General features: G+C 53.9%; 5 protein-coding genes across 5 annotated transcripts; 2 read left to right on the forward strand and 3 right to left on the reverse strand.

Moving 5' to 3' along the window:
• Positions 1-476: 476 nt before the first annotated feature.
• On the forward strand, positions 477-2,386 carry BO70DRAFT_365118 (O-acetyltransferase). The gene has a single exon (XM_025543986.1). It carries the CDS (start codon positions 691-693, stop codon positions 2,170-2,172), a length of 1,482 nt encoding a protein of 493 aa, XP_025396312.1. The 5' UTR covers positions 477-690; the 3' UTR covers positions 2,173-2,386.
• Positions 2,387-2,908: 522 nt separating this feature from the next.
• BO70DRAFT_321131 (annexin) lies at positions 2,909-4,741 on the forward strand. The gene is made up of 2 exons (XM_025540503.1): positions 2,909-3,010; positions 3,078-4,741. Exons 1-2 carry the CDS (start codon positions 2,998-3,000, stop codon positions 4,364-4,366), a joined length of 1,302 nt encoding a protein of 433 aa, XP_025396313.1. The 5' UTR covers positions 2,909-2,997; the 3' UTR covers positions 4,367-4,741.
• A 665-nt stretch (positions 4,742-5,406) lies between these two features.
• On the reverse strand, positions 5,407-10,819 carry BO70DRAFT_382034 (uncharacterized protein). The gene is made up of 4 exons (XM_025545512.1): positions 10,441-10,819; positions 9,013-10,379; positions 8,683-8,947; positions 5,407-8,420 (listed from the first exon to the last, which is right to left on the reverse strand). The coding sequence occupies exons 1-4, from the start codon at positions 10,468-10,470 to the stop codon at positions 5,655-5,657; spliced, it is 4,428 nt and encodes a 1,475-aa protein (XP_025396314.1). The 5' UTR covers positions 10,471-10,819; the 3' UTR covers positions 5,407-5,654.
• A 544-nt stretch (positions 10,820-11,363) lies between these two features.
• Positions 11,364-11,663, reverse strand: BO70DRAFT_298291 (histone H4; the record flags this gene model as incomplete). Its single annotated transcript, XM_025539601.1, has 1 exon — positions 11,364-11,663. A coding segment is annotated over one exon (300 nt), but the record flags the coding sequence as incomplete, so codon positions are not given.
• Positions 11,664-13,204: 1,541 nt separating this feature from the next.
• On the reverse strand, positions 13,205-15,580 carry BO70DRAFT_121664 (protein phosphatase regulator GAC1). The gene has a single exon (XM_025537958.1). It carries the CDS (start codon positions 15,471-15,473, stop codon positions 13,392-13,394), a length of 2,082 nt encoding a protein of 693 aa, XP_025396316.1. The 5' UTR covers positions 15,474-15,580; the 3' UTR covers positions 13,205-13,391.
• Positions 15,581-16,858: the final 1,278 nt, after the last annotated feature.

The raw sequence follows: 16,858 nt of genomic DNA on the forward strand, positions 1-16,858 counted from the left end.
GATTGTAGACGATTATCATAGTAACGAGGAGGATAGAAGCAATGTTCAAGAAGGTTGGTGGTTGGTTGAGAGGTGATGCTAGCTAGGCTACGTACAAGAAGAAGGAGCGAAGCCAGTCAGTCACCTGAGATGATCACACAAAGGGCTGCTGGGCTGCTGGTTGGCTCCAACAACAGTAGTGGCAAAGAAGCCATTCTTTGCCATAAGATTAAGCGTAGATCTACATATCTGTCGATGTTGTGAGAACATTCTCGGGGCAAACAAACCATGGACCTTCCCGACACGACCCACCGGACGTGACAGCCTCGGGCCGCCGTCCTGCAACCTGATTTGCGGACCCCGACCCAGCTCCTGCCATCTATGATGAGGTGGAAGCAGGTCACTGACCCCAAAATCTTGTTTCCCACTGGACTGGGAAGCCAAAGATCGTACAAATACTCCCGGGGGAGCCAAACCAGGCAATCTTTTGCTGCAGGCTTTGACTTCATACTTGATTTATATGGAAAACACACGCATTAAGTACCACTTCCATACTACGTGAAAGCAAGTATTACTTTTCCGACATGTTTTGAAGCATCTGTGACAATGAGTTCTTTCCGGAAATCAATTGCGACGTGGTCATGGCTTGCTCGAACCGGAGCTCCTTCTTCTCATTTCCTCGGACACCCTCGACCACGAAGGTCTATCTGCATGCCTTTATCCGAGAAGCAGAGCGGAATCAAGTTTTCTAGCTTCAGCCAAATGAGGCGCTCCGGCCTTACCAGCCAGACCCTCTCCCCGTTGGACCACACCGTCCCAAAGGTGTACTTCACGTTCTATCTTTCCTTCCCCCTCAAAGATCCCCAGCGCGGCGTTCGGTCGCTCCAAAAAGGTCTCGCCAATCTAACCGAGTTGCTCCCGTTCCTGACGAAAGACGTGGCACCCTCCCACGATGACGACCGCGACCATGACAACGTCCACTGCATCCAGCCTCCATCGGCCGCGTCCCAGGCAATCCCCATGCTCCGGATCCGAAACCACATAACCGAGTCAGTTCGCACCATGATGGACACAGCAACGTGCACGGGAATCGAGGATGTGCGTTTCTCCGAACGATACGCCCCGTTACCTTCGGTTCTGGACCCCGGCAACAGCCAGCCCATACTACGGTTCGTCGCAAACGTCATGACTGACGGGATCATCCTTGCTCTCACTTTCAATCACCGAGTCAGCGACGGAACGGGAATTGGGAACGTCCTCGAGGCACTTTCGCTGTGCTGTCAGAGTGATCACCCTCCGTTGATTCCCCATCAGAACGACTTGCAGTTGCGCCGTCAGTTATTATCTCCTAGTAGAGCCGTGAAGCAGTCGGTAAGGGACTTTGCGGAGACATACAGCCCCGAACAGCCGTTTCATTGCATAGAGGGGGATAAGTGGTCTACGGCTATGGACAGGATGGCGAAGGAGTTGGATACGTTCCGGTTCAGGTTCTCGAATCAGCAGGCGAAATCGCTGAAAAAGGCCTGCGCTTCCCTGTTGACGAAGGGAGGGTCCGGAGATGAGCCTCCCTCGTTTCTGTCATGCTATGATGTGATGACGGCCCTGTTGACTCTCTCCCTCCGCCAGAGCGAGGGCCACAAGACAACAGAGGAAGAGGACTTCACCGTAGCCCATGTCGTGAATGCCCGGAGTCGGATGGATCCCCCTTATCCTCCGCACTACATGGGAAATATGGTCACGATGGCGATAGTGAGCCAGTCGGGGTCAGCTGATCTAGTGGACATATCCAAAGCAAGCGCGGCCGCAAAAGAACTAGGCATCAGCGAGGACGAATTGGTGCAAATCGCCAACATGGCCGCCAACATGCGCCGGAAACTCATCGGCATTGATGATCAGTATGTCCGCGGCGTGCTGGCCCATTTGCAGGAGCAACGCGATTGGAGCAAGACGTATATCAAGGGAGGAGACATCTCGTACTCCAGTATCCGACACTTGAGGGTGTTTGATTTCGACTTTGGCCCGGAGTTGGGCAAAGTCGCCGATTTTCGGTTATTCTTCGGGCTCCTCGACAAGTTCTGCCTCGTATTGCCCGCGGGGCCGGGGAATGACTGGGATATGCAGGTGAGTCTAGACCCCATTTTCCAGCAGGTGTTGAGGAAGAATCGCCTTTTCCGGTGGGCTTTGAAGCATTAATTTAGCGAATTTATTTTTATTTTTTGTTGTTGTTGTTGTTGTTTTAATAGGGGAGTTGGGGGTCCTAGGGGGGTTAAGTCTACTATTAAGGGATATTTCATAATCTTCTTAATAGTAGTACCCTTGGAGCAGTATTGTTAATACCCCTACTCTGTCCTAGGATTGCCGCTCCTTTTATCAGCCTAGTTATCAGATAGACCTGCTATTAGTACGCATTATCATTGTATAGATCTCTTGTAAGATTCTTAACATTCTGAAATTTTTTAGATAGATATATGTATGTATCTGGTGGTATTTATAATATTAAAAGAGACTGTCTAGAATAAGTAAATAACAAAAGGACTACTACTAGTATTCGCGCCTTGATTAAAGTCACCGAAGATATTAATTCTATTAGTATCAGTCGTAGGTCTGAACTCTGAACCCCCTTATGTTTGGTAAGAAAGAGAACCCGCCACCAGTAGCTAAAGTCCCACCTTCCACGATGTGAAAGATTAATGATCACGACTGATAGTAATCGATCCTTCGGCATTTCTGCAGGGCAGATTCGTGACGTCAGCCTGCAAGCCTACTTTACTGCGCAAGGCCCACAGAGACTCAGCCTTGCGCTGCGCCACGGCACGTGCTTGACGGAACCGGGGTCCGGGAGTGGCTGACTCGTCCCAAACGGCCAACGTGAACTGCCTCCCGCTTGGCATCTTCTCATCATGACTCGCTCCACCATCGCGCGGAATAAATACGCTCGCCTGCCGTCTCCCTGTTCGTTCTTTTTCTCTTCCTTTATTTTATCCTTGCATCCTTACTATCTCCGACCTGCAACCCATCATGAATCAGAACAGTATGTGTGCCCCGCTATATCCCCGCTATATCCCCGCACTCCGACGCCACTCTGACTATTTTTCCAGGACCCCCATATCCTCCCCAACAGGGCCCGCCTCAGGGCTACCCCCAACCCCCACCTATGACGCATCCGAATCAACCCGGATATCCTCAACATCAACAACAACAATTTATGCAGCCTCCGTCTCCTTATGGCCAGCCTCCTTATCCTCAAGGCCCCCCACCCCCGGGACAAGGTTTTTACCAAGGTCCTCCCCAAGGACCTCCCCAAGGCTATCACCACCATGCACCACCCCCACAGGCTTACCAACAAGGCCCTCCTCCACCTGGAGGCCCCTATGGCGCACCATCTCCATACCCACCTCAAGCGCAATTCCAGGGCCCGCCCCCCTCTTTACCATCTCCGGGCTATGTCCCCGGGCAACAAGCCATCGGTGACTTTCGTGCGCAAGCCGACCAGCTCCGCCGCGCGATGAAAGGATTCGGAACCGACCAAAAGGCCCTGATTCAGGTCCTCGCCAAGCTCGACCCCCTGCAGATGTCCGCCGTACGATCCACCTACACGCAGCACATCCAGCGGGACCTCTACAAGGACATCAAATCCGAAACGAGCGGCTACTTCCGACAGGGCCTCCTTGCGCTCATCGACGGCCCACTCCGCCACGACGTGACCTGCGCGCGGGACTCCATCGAGGGAGTCGGGACGAAGGAATGGCTCCTCAACGACGTCGTTCTCTCGCGCTCCAACGCCGACCTCACCTCCATCAAATCCGTATACGAACGGACCCACCAACACACGCTCCAAAAAGACGTTGAGGGCGACCTCTCCTTCAAGACCCTGGGCCTCTTCTCCATGGTTCTTCGCGCAACCCGTCATGAAGAATCTGCCCCCCTCGACCCCACCATCATCGAGGCGGAGGCCAAATCCCTCCACGGCGCCACTGCCGCCCGCGTCGTCAACAACGTCGAAGAAGTCTGCGGCATCTTTGCCCGCGCCTCCGACAACGAGCTGCGCGCTATCAACCACGCTTTCTCCACCCGGTATAATATCCAGCTGGATAAGCACATTGAGAAGGAGTTCTCGGGCCATATGAAAGACGCGCTGCTGCATATGCTCCGGACGGCGCTAGATCCAGCCATGCATGATGCCGAGCAGCTCGAGGATTGCATGAAGGGTATGGGCACGAAGGATGAGAGATTGGTCATCAGGGTGGTCCGCGTGCACTGGAATCCTCAACACTTGGATCAGGTCAAGCGCGCGTACCGTGTCCGGTACGGGAAGGATCTGATTGACAGGGTGAGGGGCGAGACGAGTGGTGATTACCAGCGGTTGATGGTTGCGTTATTGGCGTAATTCTCAACGTCCCTCTCTGGCTCTTCTTCTCCCGTTCGACCATTTTCTCCCCCACCCTTCTTACCCTCTCGCTTCTAATAACCCAACCCCATCCTCTAATTCTCACACCCTCCTTCCTTCCTTCCTTCCTTACAACATGACGACACACGATACAATCAATGACAGACAACGGCCGGGTATCGAAACTGTACAACTTATTTGCTTTCTGGGTTCGGGTTACGGATAGGTAGTAGCTTAGATTAGCTGGCGGTATTGTGCTTTTGTTTCTCTTTCTTTCTTCTTATTGTTCTTCTTCTTCTTCTACTACTACTACTACTATTCTGACTATTCTCCTCCCCTGTACCTCCAGTGTCCAACTTTAATGCACGTTTTCACTTACCCACTTACATATAGTAGTAGTCAGGCCTACTGCCCACTTACCCTTACCGGTAGTCACAGTAAACTAGCTACGCCGTACTTTCCCCTTTTTGATAACTACTTGATATGGTGAGCCTTGCTCAGGCTAAACTTACTACTAGTACTTCCGGCCCGTCAATGAAACCAGAGGGGACGTCGGTCGAGCGAGGGGCGCGCCAGGGGGGGGGGAAAGGGAGGGTATCGTATCAATTGAGCACGACCCCCTTAAGTTGTGAGACGTTCACTTCCAGATCGGTTTCGTTCGTTGACCTACATTCACATTGCTTTGCCTCTTAAGTGGGTAAATATATAGTCCTTTGAATATACTTGGTCATTTCGATGAGTTCATCGGCTTGTCATCTACTTAAGTACTTATCTATGGTACGACGGTGCCCTCTAGGTGGCTGTAATTGAAGCTGTACAGTAGTTGCTTTCTTTGTTGGATTCTGAGAACTGGGTTGGGTGCCTGTTATCTGTTACCTGCTACCTGCTACCTGCTACCTGCTACCTGCTACCTGCTAACTACCATGGCTACCTAGTTTAAAACTCTGTATTGGAACAGGTACTAAACCCAAGTGAGGGAAACAGAATCAAATGTAAAACAGGAATATATTTCTTTTGTAAAGACAGAAACCATGCATAAGCAGCATTCATTCGAATTCGTATTCCTCATCTCATCGTATCGTAATCGGCATATAGCTACATCAAAGAATATCATCGAGTCATCATCAGGTCAATCGTAGGAAAGCAATCACGTAGACAAGAAAACCAGCATCAGAAGCCAGGGGGGGAAAAACGACAAGGAGAAAAACAGAAACCAGAAACCAGAAACCAAACCAAACCCGCATCTTTTGTATGTCTGATAGTGAGAGGAAGAAAGAAAGAAAGATCTTTAAACAACCTCCGCCGCAACAAAAACATGCGAACCCGGAAACAGTCCCGTCAGACCAGCATAACACCCCCAGTACCAATCCTCATTGATATTCTCCGCCTCAGTGATCTCCGCGCCGCGCGGAAACATCAGTTCATCTTGGACACCGTCCTCGGGATACCATGACCATAAGGCGTGGAGAACTAGACCAACGCCGCCGTTCGGAGGGAATCGACGGGAGGGGATAGGGGAGGAGGCTGCTGGGTTGTTGGTGTTGTTGATATTGGATGAGAGATTGAAACTGGCAGCGGTGGGGGTGGGGGTGCTTGGTTCCGAAGTCCGATCGCGGTCACGATCACGGTCACGATCGCCAACAGTCCAGGGTCTAAAACGAGAGGCCTTTTTCCGGCGTTCGGTGCCCTCTTTCCAGCTCCAGTCACCGGAGCCGAGTTCGGGAGAGGCGACGTTGGGATGTTCGATAGTTTGCTGAATGTGAGGGGAGAGCGGCGAGGGCGTGGCGGCGGCGGTGGGAGACGGCTGGAGGTGGTCATCGTTCAGGGCGCGGCCGCCGACAAGGTCGTGGACGATGATGCGGCGTTGGCCTTGTTCATCTTGGTCGTGGTCATCGAACCCGATGACGGCCATCCGGTGGCCTTTCAGGCAGCGACGCCAGCCGTTGTGGCCGTTTTCTTTGCGGATTTTGCCGATCGCGACGAGACGGATGTAGCAGTTCGTGCAGACGTCGTAGTCGCCGTCGTTGCATTGGAGGCAGTGGAAGCGAGGGGTGGAGTCGGGTATGGGATGGGCGCAAATGTCGCAGTTTGTGGCGATGGAGAGGATCTTGTACGTTTCGGTGGAGGGGTTGCTGTTGGTGGTGACTGTTGGGGATGCGCTCTCTGGGGCTATGCGGCAGATAGGGAGCAGGGCGTGCGTGCAGCATCGGCCTTGGTTAACGCAGCGATTGCAAAACCCCCAGTCGCCTTCGTTGCATTGGTCGCATTTCCAGTAGCAGTCGTCTGCGGGAGAATGGCAGCTGTCGCAGAAGAGGCCGGTTTGTAACCTGCGCGCAGGGTCGTCGGTGGTGAAAACTCGTCCGTCTCTGTCAGAGCGGTAGGCCGTGCTTGGAGCGCGACGGTACTTGCAGGACAGCAGGATATGCTGCTGCGATTCGGGTGACGGTTGAGGCTGGCCGTTCGACGAAGCGAGGATGCGTTCAAAACTTTCTTCCGCTGATGCCCCAAAGCCCGGCCAGTCTAAACACCCGCGACCAGTCCTATAGCATCGGAGGCAGAGATAGTATTCACCATCTTTGCATTTCAGACACTTCTTATGCAGCTCATATTGAATATTCGGCTTACTGCACCGGTCACACGAAATAGACGGCTCCGTGAACGAAATTGCTGATCGGGGAGGCGCATTCGACCGGGACGAGGAGGGACGGGATCGTGACTCCGGTCTGGATGGACCTCCAACCTGTGCCGATAAAGAACCAGTTGCAGGCACATTCACCTCGGGACTTGCCGGCCAGGAGCCATTCCGCGTATAATCCGGCGATGCGACTACTCTGGGAGAATCTATCGAGACCCTCCCTGGAGCTCGTCGTATCGCGCGTTCCCTAGAATTCTCGACCCATATATTCGGGATGGTGCGCTCAGAAGCCGTTGCGCGTCGTGACCGCAGTGTACTTGACTCTGCAGCCCTGACTCGTGCAGCCTGCGAGTTCCGAGGACGATCTGCAACCATATCACTCGATGACCGCGCCGCAGGCCGTAGCGTAACCTCCGACGAAGACGCCGGGTTCACAGCCACAGGAGACGTTCTCCGCTGCGCGCTGCCCTGCTCTGACAGACGTCTATGATGACCGGGGGCCTCATTCCGCGACACAAGCGGATCAAGCAGATACGGCCTAGACACGGGAGGGTTCCGAGCTGACTCCCTCGGTGTCGCAGTATCCTGGGGTCTCTGCATCGACTGCGAACGAGGACGAGACTGCGACGCCGCCTGTCGCGCATCATGTTCCAACCGCTGCTGCGATCGCGAACGCAGCCTGTGCCGCCGCCGATATGCATCAGCAATGCGCTCACTAAGCTCCTCCTCCTGCGACGGGCCCAGATTATCCAAATCAATATCATCCAACAGCCCCTCCTCGAAGATCTGCCGCAGAATCTCCTCCTGCATGGTCTCCGTATCCGACAAGCTCAACAACGACCGCAGACTAGACTGATGCTCGATGCGTCTCGTCCGCTCCGAAAGATCCTCCCCGAGCCGGGCTGGCGCAGGCCGCTGTCGCCGCGCAGCACGATCCTCCTCGCGGCGCCGTCGCGACGATGCATCCCGATCCGTACTCTCATTCCGCCGACTCCGCGACGATTGCCTGGACCGCTGACCGGTCGTCGTCGTCGTCCTCGCTCGACTCTCTTGCAAACTAAGTTCCCGAACCTCCTGCATTAGTCTCCGATCCTCATCATCCGATCCAGCGGGGCTCCTCTCCGCAGGCAACGCAGGAAAAACCGAGTCCCCCGGCTTATATCTCCTCGCAATCTCCTCCTTCTCCGCATCCGGTCGATCTTTGTCCGGAGTCGCTGTGATGATCATATCCAGTAATGTGGTGACGGTGGCATTGGGGCGGGTTTCGCGAACGCCGGCGCGACAGGAGGGGCAGGTGAAGCGGACGGAGGAGCTGGGGCGAGATGCTTGGGCTGAGAACCATTCTTTCAGACAGGAGCCGCAGAAGGTATGCAGGCAGTTCAGGAGGGTGAGAGGCTGGTAGAGAAGGTCCGTGCAGATCTGAGGGAGGGGGGGGGTGTCAGTAAGTATGGTTTGGAATCCTGTGTAGCGTGTAGATTTAGCTAGAAGGGGGTATTGGCCCTCGCTGTTCCCGATAAGGTGCCTGGCATATCATTCCAGAATCGCGAAGGATTGGAGGAGTCGGTCAAGCAAGGGACGCCCAGCGGCTCATGGCGGGGAGACGCAGACCGCATTCCGCAAATCCCCCACGCTAGACTGGTGGTGGGTTTCTTTTCCGTGGCTGAGAAAACAGGGAACTTACTGAGCAGGTGAGTTCCTTCTCCAGGTCCCCGAGAGGACTGGAATGTGGTTCGGCCGACATGGAGATGTGAGGTTGAGGGAGACACCGGGAGAGGAAAGGGTCGAGGAAGAGAGAGAAGGAGGAAGAGGAAGTAAACAGGCGGTGGTTGGAGAGCGAATGGGGCGGGCAGCCAAAGCCAGAGCCCGCGCCAGAGCCACGGGTCGATCGCGGCTCGGATCCACCGGTCAAGAACATCATGGAGACACGGAATCGAAATCGAAATACACTAGCATCAAACCCACTATCGCACTACTGCTACTAATACTAGTACCTATTTAACCCTTCCCATACTTTTCCTTTTCCCAAAACCAGTGGTAGAGATCCTTCGCATCGCCCTCGTCCTCCACATAGTCGCCCACCATCTCCGCCGTCTCATTCGACCCCGTCACATCCCCCGTCTCGCTCGAAGTCATATCAACCGTCACACTGCCCGTCTGGTGACTTAGGATTTCTTCTGTGCCACTCCGCGCCTTCTCCGCGAGATCGCGAGCACCCTCCCGGGCCGTGTCTGCGTACTCCTCCGCTTGCTCGCGGGCGCGCTGCAGCAGTTCCTCCGGGGTCGGGTATCGTCGAAGGGCGACAAGTAGGAGGTAGTAGCTCTTCACAATAGCAGAGTAAACAGCATCCTTCGCCAGCATCGTAAAGCCATGTGAGAAGAACCCCTTAAGAACCTCCCCCGGAAGACCAGCATACAGCGTAGCCATGCCCTCCGTGCGTGCAATAGCGAGAACATTCCCAATAATCGCCGGGGTCAACGAGATCCCCTCATCCTCCTGCTTCGCTCCCCCATCCGCTGACGAGGGCTGATTACCCGCGACCTGCGCTCTCGTCTTCGCCATGGAAAACGGATATGTGACCGATGAAGCAGCGGACTTGCTCAAGGCGGCCAACAAGAACGTCGCCATTGCAGACGGCCGCTGTCTCTTATCCTTCTTCAGCAAACTAAACTTCAGCACCTCGTTCAAGAAAAACGTAATCGACGGATTCAGCGTCAAGATCAACGAAGCCGAATACCCCGACCAAAACCCGCGGAGGCCCTTCTCCGCCCGAATACGGGCCGCAATCTCCTTGGTACCGGCACGAGACTTCGACGTCTGCTTCCTGGCCACGATATTCGCCAACGGCGTCGTAAATAACTTCGCAAACGCTCCCGCCAGAACCCCAACCGCCAGCTCATCCAACACCGGAAGAACCGTATGCTTGCTCCGCCGGGTATTCCCAAACCGGGCCCTGATCCTCCGCTGGCGGAAGAACTCGTAGGCGAGGAAGAAAAGGAATGAGTCTGCCACAGACTTGAAGGTATCCTGCGCTAGACCGGTGTAAAAGGCTGCGATGCCTTCCTGGGCGTATATCTTGCGCGCTGCGTCGATGACGCCGGTGTAATCCTCTTCCTCCTCCTCCTCGACTCCCTGACCCTTCTTCTCACTGCCCCCTGCATCCGTATTGCTGCTCTCTTTATTTGTTCCCCGTACCCTCTGCGTCTGTAGTCTGGCAACAATGAGACTCAGCGGGTACGTAGCGACATTGGACAGCGCCGACCCCACCGCACCAGCCAGGGCATTTCCCAGCGCGGGGAGTGCAGGGCCGGCCAGGGCAGCCCGCTTCCAATCCTTCTCCGGTCGGGGTTCTTCGTATCGATGGTAGAGTTGGTAGGAGTCCTATCACGAGGTGTTTACAGTTGGATAACATCCATCAAGACCTGTAGGGCAACAAACATACCAGCTCCGAGCCGCTGTCTTCAGACAGCATTCTGCATGAACAAAGAAGCCCGAGGCTTCCGCTGCAAGGTAAAATATGGGTGTGCGCGTGCGTCTCAACTGCTGCTGTCCACGGGGTGTATGGGTGTACAGATTCACTCAACTAAACTAAACTAGACGGAACAAAGGCTGAGGTAGGACGACAATAGTTGCAGTACGATATCATAGTGCAGCATCAGCATCAGGCCATCGGATAGATGAGAATGAGGACGAGAATGCATGATGAATGGAGGTGGTGCTCACGCCAGCCGGCCGAGGTTGTCGAACCGGTGCGCCTCCAGGCCCTGACGTCATGTTCTCTGGTGGCCTGTGCGGGGGTGCATGTGACGGGTATATAATAGTAGGGTAGCAGCAGCAATGAAGAGTGGTATGATGGTTCACTGCTGGCATTCCAGTCCTCATTAGAGTTACATCTTGCATTTACTGGTATTTGTGCATGTGTGCCATTTATGGAAGATGGTATGGCTATCAGTTTACATTTCCTTTTTGTCCATCAAGCCCGAAGACTGTCTAGGTACAATCAACTGCAGGAATCATCCATTGCATTTCATCCCATGAAAAGAAAATCACAATACGATACCATAACCCATGGGTGTAAACTATCCATCCATCCTAGAGGAAAACATTTAAGAAAAAAACCCAGCCATCCTTAAAACCCCATATCCCATTCGCGAGAACAATCAAAGGAAAAAGGGCCCTCAAAGCGACCCACAGCACAATCAAAAACGAGAAGGCGTCAACCGTAAAAGTTTCAACCCCGCGCGGCTCATCCGAGTGCCTACTTGCTTGCTCAGAGCAGAACAGAGAAGAGCATAGTAATGCACAGCAAGACTGGAGGCCGACCGAAGTCCATTATTTTGTATTTCTTGTCCGGTTGGAGACAGTTTAACCACCGAAACCGTACAGGGTGCGGCCCTGGCGCTTGAGGGCGTAGACGACGTCGAGGGAGGTGACGGTCTTGCGCTTGGCGTGTTCGGTGTAGGTGACGGCGTCACGGATGACGGACTCGAGGAAGGACTTGAGCACACCGCGGGTCTCCTCGTAGATCATGGCAGAAATACGCTTGACACCACCACGGCGAGCGAGACGGCGGATGGCGGGCTTAGTGATACCCTGGATGTTGTCACGCAAGATCTTACGGTGACGCTTGGCGCCTCCCTTGCCGAGACCCTTGCCTCCCTTTCCGCCTGTAAGATGGGAGAGTTAGCATGTTGAACGATCCTTGGGTCAGAGAGCAAAGGTGTAGTTCCAGCGTGGCCATCATGATGGACAGAACAAGTGTCGAGTGGGTTGGGGAGAGGATGGGACGATGAGGGGATTCGCGAGACACGACGCGTGGGCAGCATCGGGTACGTGATCACGTGTGGCCAGGGGAGGTGGGGGGTAAGTGCAGGTGCACCCAGAGTCATCCGGATGCACTTCAGGCGCTGCCGGCTTGGAAGCAGAATGAATTCAAGAATACTTACGTCCAGTCATCTTGTAAGAGGGATGGGAAGATTAAGTGAGATGAATTCTTGATGGAAGAGGTGGTGGTTGGATGGATGGATGGTCGGAGGTGACGCGTGGCGGGCCGGTCGTTGAGAGGGTTGCAAGAGGGGAAGAAGAATCAGGAGAGAGGGCGAGAAGGCGCGGGCGGGAGAGGAGCCCCCGGTTTATATGGATTTCGGGCGGTGTGCGGCAAGCGAGAGCGTGATCTCGCCCTGGCCCCTGGAAGGTGAATGACTAAGCCCCAGAAGGTGATCTGGAAGGGTCAAAAAGCAATGGCGGGCGCTGATTGGCGGGCGGCGGCTGGGAAAAAGCGCGTTATGAACGACCGCTTTCGAGGTGGTGATTTCGGGCGTTGCAGGTTGGCGCGCCGCCCGCCCGCCGCCCTGGCCTCCTTCCCGGGCGAGCGAGGGAAGGCGCCACGCGGGTAGCCGGTCACGTGGAACTTGGCATTTGCCTTCTACTCCGTAGATACTACTCTATCTAACTATCACTACGGTCGCGTCTCTCAGGAACCTCAATATCATCACGGACCAAAACTCCCCTCAGATCAATTCCGATAAATACAGGAAAACCAGCACAGCCAGCCCTCAGGAACAATGCAACAAGAGCATAGAAATAATCGACTCGACTCCCCCTCCGCCTCCCCCTACCCCTCCCACATCAAAGGATTCAAATACAGAATACAGAAAAAGGACAATCGTGAAGGCAAGATATGTTCCAGACGCCGTACAAACATTAGCCACCAGCGCAAGTAGATGATGGACAGCAACAACGATGCAAATGCATTAGGATGCCAGTACTTTTTCATGGGCAGATGCTGCGTCTCGTCCCAGCCTGGAGGGACGCCGCTCATGCTGCTCAAGAGCCACCGCGCGATTGCATACCATTGAAACAGCAGAGTCGATTCTGTCGATTGAGCAGAGAAGAATGTAACAAAAAACAAAAAGAAGAAGAGAACAAAGAGAACAGAGAGGACGTCAAATCATAATCGTCATCATTAAACAATCATAGCCGCACCTCAACAAACACTGTAGCCTCCCTTGTATCGTCGGTTTATGTAAAGCAAATGAAGTACAAGCTCGGCATGGAGGACTGCCCTCGCGGTTTATGGCACATCGCAAAGGGCCGTGCATCGATGCTCGAGGAGGTACACCACCAATGGTAAGGACGAAGACTGTTGGGATGGCCGCCATGATACGGCTTCATAGACAACGTGCGGTACTCCGTATTAGATAATTGGGTTCAAAAGTCAAGTATTCCTGGGCGTGAACATCATTGTTCAACGTCCTATCCCATCACCGGGAAGAGACAGGAATGCCCCGTGTCGTTCTAGACGAACAACCCGGGCCGGGTAGATATGTTAAAAAGGTCATTTGTGTCAAGGCTTATAAGACAACAGCCAAGTCTAAATCGTGAAAGGTTCATTCAACCTTGAATGATAGCGGGCGTCTTTGTTTCATTCAGAAAGCTGTTCTGGATGTATTGATAGCCGGTGTGGTTCGGCGAGGAGGGGGCTGCTTCTGCGCGAGGGGACATGCGAGGGGACGAGCATGGGGATACCGAGCTGGAACTGCTGCTAGACCCCGACCGGCTCCCAAAATCCCTGGTTGCCGTCGCGGGACCATCAGGGCCAGCTGAGAAATTGGTGGATCCAAAGAAGCAGTATTTGTCGACCAGCTCTTTGTACACGGAGGATTCGCGATGTGGCTTGCTGGAAACAAGGGTGGAGGGTTTGTGGTGGTTGAAGGGTGTGGTCTGTGGACTAGCCTTGCTGACCGAAGGTGCATTTTCAGTCTTCGGGCTCGTTCTCTTGTCTGGGGTCTGTCCATGGTGGCCACGCGATGGGGCATGAGACTTTGCTCGTGCTGTCAGTGTCGTACGATCATGGGCCTGCTTGGTCTGCATGGCTGCAGACAAGGAGGCTTCAAAATCGTAGCGATTTCCAAAAACCTGGTGGCCTTGCTTGTCGCGACGTATCGGGGCAACTGTTTCAACATCATTCGGGTCATCGTCGGCCAATGGCTTCACTTTGGCATTCTTCGGTGGACTGCCAAACGAGGTATAATTGTCCATCTCCGAAAAGGTATCAAAGGAAGGAGGCATTGAGTGCGGCCGATTGTTGGAACCAGCGAAGCTCCTGCTACGAGGCAAAGAAGCGCGAGGCTTCGCGGGAGGCGGTGCCGGGGCCTCAGGTTTCATTTTGGTGGTTTTGATAAAGTTGACCTGATAGTTCTGCGAATTGTTGTTGTCCCAGTACTCCTGGCCGCCGACGTTATAACGAACGCAAACAAACATCGTTTTCTTCTCCAGATTCGTCTGGTCGTCCAACTTTATATTGAACGAAAACCGGTCATAACCATCATCAGAAAGTTTCCGTCGACCAGCATCGCTGAACTCTGCCGATACCTCGGAAACTGTCTTCCAATGGTCTAGGGTGAACCGGGCGGCAACATGCTTGTGGTAGGCTAAGTTGGCGACCCCGACAACTCCAATCATGGTGTTTTTATCCGAGGATAAATACAAACGCTCCAATCGAACGCGTTGCGTGGCCCGGGAGGCGATGTCGCTTGGGAAGTTCGTCAGGCTAAGCTCCCACACGGTGGACGTTTGACCATGGCTTTTCTTGCTAAACGGAAACTCCCCTGCCGCGTTATAGTCCTCCACTGGGGATGTATCGGCGCTCACAGCTTGAGGTCTATCAAGCTGCAGGAAATGGCGGATATGTTCCAGCTGGGCATCGAAATGGACGGCCTTTGAGAATGTCGGAGTCCCCGGCATGCTGGATGGACGCCTTCGAGACGAGGATGGACGGAGAGCCGGTCTCACAAGTTCTCCTGACTTCTTACGTACCATGGGATGTTTGGCCCGAGGCTCGTCATCGCGGTCGCTTTCCTCCGGGGAGCTGGTCAGGGCCTCTTCGTGCTTGGCATCAATTGAGGTTTCTGTGGCCGATCGGGAGTGAGATATCTTGCGAGCCTCCCGAGATAGAGGTGGGTGGGGAGGCCTAACGGGACCACCGGAGATAGCTGCCATGCTCGATGACGGCTGCATGTCCAGCGGGTGTCTCTCTGGGGAGGAGACTCGTCTCTGCTCAATTGACCTTACAGCAGCCTCCAATTTCTCCAGCTGGAGCCCGTCCTGAGATCGGTATGATAGCTCTTCATCACTCGAATTGGGGGCAGACTCGGGAGGTGAAATCAGGGCCCCGGGAGGGATGACAGCATCACTCAGAGGCGGGGGGGACGACCGGATGCTGGCATGGGTATCGATTGCATGATCCACCTTTGAATGGCTGTCCGAGGATGGAAAGACGAACACCTTGCTATTGGAGGGACTTCTCCGATGCCTCCGAACATAGGAGGTCGAGGAATATGATCGCGGGAGATGCTGGCGTGGAGGCGGCGACGTGACAGCCGTGGGGGAGCTAGGGCAGGATTGAGGGGTGAGTTCGGAATGTTCGATATGCTGCGCGAAGGGCGACGTCTTCAACGGCGCAGTGTATGGCATCCGGCCGGGATTGTGTAAACGGACACAGAGATGGGTTTCAGAAAAGTGTGAGGTGGTCTGGGGTCTGCAGGGGTCAGACTGATTCCGAGTAGACGCTTATGAGCAGAAGGCCGCTGGTCCGGAGAAGTGGCGTCTGTTGATATATTCTGGATCCCCAAGTCAGTTAGCCGAGAGTGGTGGGTTACAGAAGCAGGACAGAACAGTGGCAAATCCGATGGACAGCGGGAATGGACTCGCACACAAGCAAGCATATCAGGAAGGGGGAGAAGGACGGAACAGGTTGCGAATCATGCTAAGCGGCCAACAAAAGGAGGAGGGAAGTGGTGTGACTTTGATGTCAGAAAGCCCCGGTTATCAGAAGGAGCGTTGGAGGCAAGACCGGGGTGGAGGGTGGATGCAGCAACCAGGGTGTTACGAGGCAAACCCCGGCTGCGAGCGACGAGGATTCGAGGCACAAATCACCAGGATGTATAGCTTTTTTTCCCTTTTCGATCTAGGAGGGGGGGGGATGCCACGAGAAGGCAAATTGAATGGAGGGGATGATCGAAAACCAGACGTACCTTGCGGGCTCGACATCTAGGTGGGAAGTGTATGTGCGAGGGGTTAGAACATGGAAAGCGGAAGAGGACGAGGGAGGCGAAGAGAAACTGGCGGAAGAGAAGAAGAAATCCGAGGCTGGCGGAAGAGGGGAGGGGAGGAAAGAATCACGGACTGTGAAGGAAGTAGATTTGTACAAAGAAGTGAATCGAGAGGAAGGGAACGGGTAGTGATGGATGGGAATGGAGTATATGAGAGAGGTGACAGGGTGGAGAATAAATTAGGGTGAGCCGCACTTGACGGTCTAAAGGGAAAATAAATAAAAAAGAAATAAAATAAAAAGGAAATCAAGCATGGGGGTGGGAAAATAAATGGGGTCAGGAATGATATTGATAAGGGAGCTCGGACGTTGACGAGGATCGAAGGCAAGGAAAATCCGGTCGGTACGTTATTGTAACCTCCGCAGTAGCAACAAGAAAGATAGGCGCAGCAGCAGCTCCCTCTGGGTTTGTGCCCCTCCCTGCTGCTGCTGCTGCTGCTGCTGCTGCTACTACTGCTGCGGTTCCGGCTATGTACTGCATGGAACTGGATTGTTCCCCCCCCCCCTTCTTTCTCTTTTCTCTGTCTCTCTCTATGGTTTCTCCCCCCTGAAGGATGGTTATACTCTTCTCATGAAAGTAATCATCCCCATTCTCTCTTTTCCTTAATTCTTTTATTTTTTTTTTTTTTCAAATCAAAAAAAAAAATTAGATTTCTACCTACATCCCCCCCCCCCTTTTTTTTCATTAACATGTTTGAGATAATAATTCTCCGTGACGACGCCCATCAAGCCACACGGTACAGTACCC

The sequence above is a fragment of the Aspergillus heteromorphus genome (assembly GCF_003184545.1).
Source record: "Aspergillus heteromorphus CBS 117.55 chromosome Unknown BO70scaffold_27, whole genome shotgun sequence".
Lineage (NCBI taxonomy): Eukaryota > Fungi > Ascomycota > Eurotiomycetes > Eurotiales > Aspergillaceae > Aspergillus > Aspergillus heteromorphus.

Excerpts from the sequence above, each read along its gene's own strand:
- BO70DRAFT_121664 (XM_025537958.1), bottom strand. The coding sequence starts at position 15,473 with ATGCCATACACTGCGCCGTTGAAGACGTCGCCCTTCGCGCAGCATATC.
- BO70DRAFT_365118 (XM_025543986.1), top strand. The coding sequence starts at position 691 with ATGCCTTTATCCGAGAAGCAGAGCGGAATCAAGTTTTCTAGCTTCAGC.
- BO70DRAFT_382034 (XM_025545512.1), bottom strand. The coding sequence starts at position 10,470 with ATGCTGTCTGAAGACAGCGGCTCGGAGCTG. Across the intron at positions 10,380-10,440 it reads AAGACAGCGGCTCGGAGCTG|GACTCCTACCAACTCTACCA; the intron begins GTATGTTTGTTG and ends ACCTCGTGATAG. Across the intron at positions 8,421-8,682 it reads AGAAGGAACTCACCTGCTCA|ATCTGCACGGACCTTCTCTA; the intron begins GTAAGTTCCCTG and ends CCCCTCCCTCAG.